This window comes from Labrus bergylta, chromosome 8 (assembly GCF_963930695.1).
Source record: "Labrus bergylta chromosome 8, fLabBer1.1, whole genome shotgun sequence".
Classification (NCBI taxonomy): domain Eukaryota; kingdom Metazoa; phylum Chordata; class Actinopteri; order Labriformes; family Labridae; genus Labrus; species Labrus bergylta.
Window position 1 is genome coordinate 6,402,784 of NC_089202.1, and position 8,500 is coordinate 6,411,283.

The 8,500-nt window shown below is 39.3% G+C and overlaps 1 protein-coding gene across 1 annotated transcript in view; it reads right to left on the bottom strand.

Moving 5' to 3' along the window:
- The window catches only part of adcy2a (adenylate cyclase 2a), a 54,814-nt gene extending 47,051 nt beyond the window's left edge, over positions 1 to 7,763 (bottom strand). Inside the window, exons 1-2 of the mRNA XM_065958147.1 lie at positions 7,178 to 7,763; positions 1,815 to 2,012 (exon numbers count right to left, since the gene is read on the bottom strand). Coding sequence (XP_065814219.1) covers positions 1,815 to 2,012; positions 7,178 to 7,723 — 744 coding nt within the window. The 5' untranslated portion in view covers positions 7,724 to 7,763. The remainder of the gene's footprint in view (positions 1 to 1,814; positions 2,013 to 7,177) is intronic.
- Between the last annotated feature and the right edge of the window lie 737 nt (positions 7,764 to 8,500).

The window sequence follows — 8,500 nt, forward strand, 5'->3', positions numbered from 1 at the left end:
CCAATCATGTATCAGCAGGCTTTGGTGTTTGCAGGGAAAACAGTCTGAATGGAAACCAAAAATGATAGACGACGATGGCCAATGGGTTCCAAGATTGCAACTTTCATGACCTTCAATATACAGTTTTTCATACACTCTCTTTTCTCCCCGACAAACGACCCCTTCTATTTTTCCCCACAATATAAAATTGCTGCAAAGGACCTAAAGAGTATGTAGGAAAGCATTTACAGTGACAAAGGACATCAAATGCCAACGAATCCACTGTAATGTATACATTAATACTGTATGAGAGTTTTCTTACTAACCCAAAATATTTAAATCATGCTTGTGTTCAGGTTTCAAGCACTGTGTCAAAGAGTCATAGAAGTCCTCGCCCCTGAAAATGACCCAACCTCAAACCTCCATCTGTTTGATTTTTGTTTTGTGATCCTTGTTCTCACCTCATACTCAACTTAAATAAAGGCTATTCTTCCACCCTGCCTTAAAGATAAATGATTTATGTCTCCTATCTGAATAATAGTTAAATTAAAGACATTTCCATGACCAATCAATAGTGAGCATTGGTGTCCATCAGCTTTTCTTTTTTTCAATTATACTCTTATTTTATGATTAACATGGTTCATTTGTATTCATTTTTTTGTTCCTATAATACATTCATAACATATGGTTATTTAAAATAGACCCATGGATGGTTGGGGTTGGCGAGGAACACAGATTCTTTAACTTGACCAGGGTAGTTCTGTTATTATTTCAGATTGCTATGCTCATTACTGTAAAGGTAGGATTGTTTCTTTAAATTATAATGAATGATTCTTTATGATAAGATATACAGTATTCATGAAAACACTGGTGAAGACTATGTCATTTAATGTTAGAGGAAAGCTGAAGTTGTAGATGTAAACGCTATTTAAGGAGGTCTGACACATGCAGGATGTTGTACAGTTCAACAACTGTACCTGAGTTCAGTATTGCAGTTTCATCTATTCTCTTACTCTCTTGCAAAGCTTAATGAGACGGAGACAAAGAATATGACAGGAAGAAGCAGTAATGGGATGTCAGGAAGCACTCAAGCTTTGTGTTTGATCAAAACTTTGAAGACTATTTTTGAATTTAGGTCAGATATCAAAAGAGATGAAACATGATCTTAAGGGAGAGATTTTTTTTTCAGGCCAACTGACTCGCTAACTCTTGTTTCACATCTATCCAAGATCATCACAAATGAAACCAAACAACTAAGAATTTTACACTCCACACTCATAGACCTACTAGACCACATTGACCAAGAGAGCAGCTGTATTTATGCAGAAGCTAACTCACGCTGAACAGAAAACAAGTGAATGAAAGCCAAGTCAAATCCCCCGATCCTCTTGCTACTCGATCGCACTATATCTTTTGGCAATCAGGATGTTTTTGGACTACTTTCATATTCACAAGACCATTGAAAAATAATAACAAGAGGAAATTATCAAGGTCCACACATGTCTGGAATAATCTGGTAACTTACACAAATATGCACCTCTAAAGCCAACGAAATTACAGAAGATGTTGTGATTCACCACAAGAGACCTCATTTTAGTTGAAGACAAAAACAGCAAAGGAATGGAGAAAAGAACATCAGCAATTTCCAAAATCCACTGGCCTAGGTTTCTATCCTAGTGTTAATTTATGTGCTTACATTTGATTCAAGTTTGGCTTATTGAAGAACTACAAAAGATTTCATTATGAGTGTAGTACCAGTATGTACTCTTGTTGTCTTTTCATTTAGCCACTAAATTCTACTTAAAAGAACAGGAGAAAAACACTGAGTGTCTTACCTGATCCCATGGACACACAATCCCTCCAGAAAACATGAAAAGGTAACCCATGGCGACCAAGCAGGCCCAGATGACCAAGGAGAAAACGCGCAGGAGCTTCTTGAAGATCGACTCAATGCAGACGAGAACAAACACAGTAAGGAAGATAGCCAGCGCTGTGGGCACAGTGATTACAAACGCCACGTGGTCCTCCACGTTCTGAAAAAGAGACAGGGTAAGGATAAGGGAGTTATACATAGACTATTTTAGATGGGAGGTAGGTGTGTTATTTATCAGTATAGGAGGAATCATGGTTTCTGTGAGAGAGGTCAATGAGAAAGGACGCACATTGAGGAGACAGAGACATCTCGAGGGGCCGTGAAACAGCCTAACAGTGTTAAAAGCATCTCCTCTAGCTCAAGCCTTTCTCTATTCTCCTGAAAATACAAACTACTCAGACATGTGACTCCACCAGAGAACCTGTAAAACTAGCATAACACTGATCCTCGCCTTGTTTTTCCCACTTTCCTTTCAATACAACAATGTGTCACCACGATGATCTGAACATTACTGCTAGGTGTAATATGAGAAAGGAAGGATGACGATGATGCAGATGCCATTTTTCTTTGTACATCTGTTGTTTGCTTTCTGTTTAAAACTCAGTATGGATAGAAACATGAAGTATTTGAGGTACTGAGAAAACTGAAAATATTGCGGATGAAAAACTAAAAGAACTGCAAAATGTGAAAATAAAATTATATTATTAAAGTGAAAAAGGCCATTTAAATGCTTATTCCCATGATTTAGTAATGTATTTCTTTATCTTTTAAATTAACCAGATGTCCTACTAGAAAAACCTGTCAGATGTTAGACTTTATTTCTGTAGGGTAATTCATTTTTTAATTTATGTGCATGACTTTGTGCGCATAATGTGCATGACATAGGTTCTGTTTATACCTTGCAGTAAAATCCATCCTGGGTGATCTGATAACAAGTGAATGATAGCCTACATGCAAAGGGAAAAGCACCCCAATGCATAGTGCGGACGCTTGAACTCAAAGAGCTCAGTGCACATACGGAGGTGGTCTGGGAAACATGAATCCAGAATGGTTTGGTAGTGGAAGCACAAATGCATCCGGGGCAGCACTAAAGACCAACCCCTCAACTGGGGAGATCAATGCTGCCACTCACTGGGTGTAAAAGATGACCCATTCAGTCTTTTCAACACGGCAGGCCCTTATTTGCAGGCAAGGCAAGTGAGGTCTGAATTCAAGTAAGGAGACACATTGTTATTGCAAAGTTTAAACGCCGGTCCTTAAGTGCTATCCACTTGTAAACCGATTACCCATGCAGGATGGATGTTAATGCAAGGTGTAAACAGGGCTTTCCTTTAAGTATATGTTATTTAGAAACATTAGGTATAAGGTTAAACCTACACCTTTTTGATTAGTTAAATCCCTGAATGTATTTTATTTGCAATATACAACGTCTGTGTTTTTTAATTGTAAATACTAAACATATAATCGACAACTACTTCATAAAAGCTAAATTGAAATACTACTAATACTGAAACTCGTTTTTTTTACCAACATATTTTAGACACAAGAATCATGCTCTTATAAAATCATATAAAAATGATGTGTTAAGTAATAAAGGTTAACTATTAGATTAAGGTCAAATATCTTCAACTATGGTTAAAGGTACACTTCAGGGATCCTACCCCTCTTTTTAATGAATAACTGTACCAGAGATGAAAACACATCTGCACTTAGAGAACATCTTATAGGTTGAGGAAAAATCCTAAAAAGCCTCCAGTGCGAAGTTAAAGCCACATCTATAATGGATTTGCTGCAGCTTTTCTGAAAAACACTTAAATCTGAAAGTCTAATAAAAATTTCAGGAGACTCTTCAAGGTGGATGTAGGGGGAACGTGCAGTGAAATGAGTCGTTTGTACTGCCAGGCTTCATCCCATCATTGCTTTTCCAGAGAGTGACAGGAAAAAGGTCAGGATATGGTAGGTAGATGTGTCATATTCATACTTGCTCATAAGGATGTGTGTGAAAGGAGTCTCTGAAATACACTTATATCTTTCCTGATTAATTCAACCCAGGCTCAAAAGTCCTTTTCAGACTGTTCTTTTTTTGTAAAGTGCTGTAATTAAGGTCAGCCGTCATTTCTTCATCCATATTGATACCGTGAAGGCGTAATATTGGTGTCCCAGTATATGAATTCATATTGAATTTCTTCATTGAGCAGCCAGAGCTACACATACACACAGTCAGACATGCACTCACACACAGCTCTGCGCTCCCTCGCTGGCTCATCTGATCCCACCTCGCCTCTGTAACGCCTCTGCTATTAAAAAAATAAAATATAAATATATATACCTTATGAAATACAGAATAAAGTAGAGTATGATTGAGGTGCAGATGACCTAGCAGTTAGGTCGCTCCCCATTTATGGAGGCTAAAGTGCCCCAAGCATGCAATTCCCCACTCTCTGTCTCCAATTTTTTACTTTATCCACTCTCCTTTCAAATATAGGCAAAAGCCACAAATTATATTAAAAAAAAACAATTAAAGGTCCCATGCAATGATAAGCTAATTTATCTGCCCCAGAAAGAAAAACAATTTTAAAAAAATAGTATGGATTTCCCTTAACTTATTTAGATATTGTGGCCCCCACAATATCTAATGTTCTATCCCAAAATCCTAAATTAATGATTGGTGCTGTGTTGCAACAGGCTGCAAGTAGCATTTCGATGTGGCACTTTAAGTATTTTACTTTTTTTTTTAAGTCAATAAAAGTGCTAATGGAGCATGCAGCATCAGTCAAAGCAAGCAAAATATCAGTTTACTATCACATGATTTCATGTTATACTTTTTAAAAGCAATTATATGTAGGAAATTGTTTGGTCCGCTTTGGCTCCCACTGAAGGTCTCCGAGTGCAACTGCTCTGTTGTAAGACAAAAACAGTTCTGGTACTACTACCCCTCTTAGACGACGTGTGCTCTTTGACAAGTAGAGGGTGCGAAGCCAACAAAGACTTTGTGAGTGAAACCACCATGTTGACTTATGTTAAAGGAGGGGGGGGGGGGTTGGTCATCCAAATATCAGCTGAGTAAATAAATGATAAATGATGTTCATGATCCAAATTAATTATGGGTTATCTTAAGGTCTCTTCTGAATTAGTGTTGTAAATATGCTGTTCTATTTAATCTGAATGATACGTCATGCTCATTCATGGCAGTCACTTATCACTGCAAACATTTTTTCTTCCATTGTAGCTTCCAGAAGTGACCTTACCATCGAAATATTTTAATGTCACTTTAATGCATGATGCTTCACTCTACATTTCTACTCCTCCTCCTCTCCAATTCCCTCGTTCTCCTTCTAAGCCCCCCCCCCCCCCCCCCCTCTGTCTCTCATGCGCACAGTCAGTGTTCTGGGACAGGGGAGGATATGTGTGGCTGCAGAGAGCCACGGAGTTTGTCTCGCCCAGAGCAGAGCTCCAAAACAGCGCAGGATTTAGGTCAGCCAGCCAGCAGGATGGAGGGATGATAGGATACAAACAAAAGAGAGAGACAGAGAGAGAGAGAGACTGAGATATGAGGAGGTGAGAGATGACACATACACGAGAGAGAAATAGAGATGATGGAGGGGGGAAAAAACAAGACGGTTGCAAAAGTCATGGCTATCCAGCACAGGGATGGAAAAAATATAAAAGAGCATGTAGGACAGATTGAGCAGAAGCCTGACAGGAAGAAACATTTACTGGGACACTCTTTCATTGTGAGCCCACACAAACATTTCCAGACTGTGCATATCATATTCTTAGTCGAGAGATTGTAGGGAAATATTTAATACAAAGCAGACTGCTTTTAAAGCCCTACTTTGTTTCTCTGCAGCAATCCTGTTCCTAACTCTACATTAATACTTAATGCTCCTGCTGTAAGTTAACTTACTCTCACACTTATCCACAGCTTCAACACAAATAATAACAGCTGGATGCGATAATAAATCCAATGTTCAACTGAGATTCATGTGTAAAAGCACCAGTTATGTTTAGGTGATGAGTCAAAATAATGATGAATTGCCTCTTAAGAATCTCCTTTAGGGCAAGAGCATGAGAAACGTCTATAATGAAAATTACTGCTGTGTTTAGGACGTAATTAAATTGCAATCAATTGCTATCAGAAAAGTTACACGATTAAATATGATTTATAGAAAGATTGCTGTTGCTTGTAATCCTCTCAAGAAGGGATATCATTTGATTAATTAGGCAGAAATTAGTCTATGCAATGTTGTTTTTTTGAATTGAAACACTTTGACCATGCAAACGTTAAGAGTTCCATTTTCATTTAGTTCTGTTGTTACAATGCACGTTTTCCTATTGAATTCTGGTTCATTTTGGGATGTGCATGCTGATGTGTCTATGTGCAAGGGCTCCTTCAGTCCCATTCATTGTGTTTTAAATGAGTCTCTGTTTGACTGAAGACTCAGAAGAGGCAAGGAATGGGAGAGGCACTCCCTAAATCATAAGAGTGATAAGCTGTAATACGATTGTGTTAGTCTATCCTCTTCAATCATTAGATTCTGTTGATGAATGCTCATTGTGTCTTTCTTTGTGTGCATATAGTCAGGCAAATGAAGAGTTAAAATGCGGCCACAGACCCTGTGCACTGAGAAGTATTTCTCTATTTTCCCCTGTTTGCGATGTCTTTTTTTACTTTACACTGGCTTGCCTTCACTGCATTGATATTTTTCTGGTTTTTAGAGCAAAGATAACCCTGTCAAAATAGTGACAGAGGAAAACAGATCTCCTTTCTGTAGTTCAGTCAACCGTGAGCTCAGACAATAACTAAGCCCGTTATCCTCCCTCTCTCACTTTATCTCACCCTTCTCTTCACATTAGTGCTGCGATGAGGGCTGCATGCTGGGGACTCTGTGCGTGCTCATAGGTGTTGCACAGGCACGCTTTTGTGTGTACATGTTCGTTTGTGTATGTGAGTCTATGAGGGTAGGGGAGTGTCAGTGCACACGTATGCACTTTGGTGTGTACAGGAATGGCAAGTCAGTTTTTGTGACCTTATTTTTACACATGCTCGTAAAAAAAAACGAGTTTACAAAAGTGTGAGTGAGTACCCAAGATGTGTTTAAAAGTATCAGTTTAGGATTTTCAGACTTGCATGGACTTGATATGAATTGTCTTCACATTTTACACATGATTAAAACCCCAAAACAAGGATGTCAAAATTGTTCTTGCTACGATCTTAATACCTTCAAAATGTTTGTCTGGTCCCAGAATTTATAGAACTTATTTTGCATAATTCATCCATGTGTGTTTGTGTGTTTGTTTGAATTTTGTGAATGAGCAGCTTACCAGTCCTGAAGCAAAGAACACAGTCAGCAGAGCCAGGCAGGCTCCCATCACAATGAGCAGGAGAAACACAATCAGAGGATGCTGCTGGCTCATACAGTAGTAGGACTGGTACAGCCAATCCGGAGACCTGTTCCTCCTCTGCTGACCTCCCTCTCCTCCTTTATCACCCTCACCAGACTCCCCTGGCCGGGCCAGGAGATACCGCTTCCTCCTTATTGCCTCCTGCCACATGGATCTTGGAGCCGATAAGATGGAGGAGGGAGAGAAACTACAGGAGTCAGAGGAGGTGTTCACCCCTGAAGTATTTGTAGTATCCACCACAGACGGGGAGCAGTCGCTCCGTTCCGCTCCCCTGCTGTTGTTGTTCTTATTAGGGACCCCGGTGTCAGAGCTTCTGATCTCCAGCGTATCCTTTGGATCCTCCTCCACCTCCTCTCTGAAGTCCTTCAGGCGGAGACAACTAAAAGCTGAGACTGAGTCTGAGTCAGAGGCAGCATGAGCTGACCGGAGAGGTGGCAAAAACGCACCGAGGGTAGAGCGCAGCATCCTCCTCTTTCTCCTCCTGCCAACATGTTGAAGCGGGAAATGAAGGAGAGCGCAGAGAGTGAGAGCTCTTTAGAGTGAGAGAGAAAAGTGGGAGGGAAGTGAAGGGAAAGGGGAGGGAGAAAGGGCTAGGGGGAGGGGAGGAAGGAAACGAAGGTGCAGCCACAGCAAGAAGTCAGGGAGTGAGAGAAGAAAATGACTATGGTATTTATGCAATATGCATTAGGGATTGATAATGCAATGCACCAATTTGAATTTAGAAACTGGTGAACACAATACAATAAACTGTCTGAGCTTAATCCAAGAAAGAATGATGATTCTCAGAATTTATACAACCAATACACAACAAAACCTTAACTTTTTTATAATCGTCCCCTTCAGTATCTCTCTAGAGGTTTGTAGAGCCTTCTAACACATTTGGTTTGGTGAAACACTTCTCAAATGATGATAGATGTATTAAAAAAAAAAGACAGGACAGTTAAATTTTTAGTTACTATCATGACTTGTAAGCCAAATCTTAAAAAACGTGATTTCATGTAATTTATACCTTTTATCAACAAAACTGACCAGTAACTGAATGATGGCTCTTAAAATCTTTTGTGCAATCGCTTAGAAGAAAAAGTTTTCACAAAGAAGGGTCAATACTTTAAGTGGTGCTGCCCCAAATGTTGTTATTATAAGGATGAGTCACAATGACTTCAAGATCCTGAAATCCGCTCAGGACATGAACGATCTAATTTCAACGATTAATACACAAGCAACAAACCATCATTTTAAATA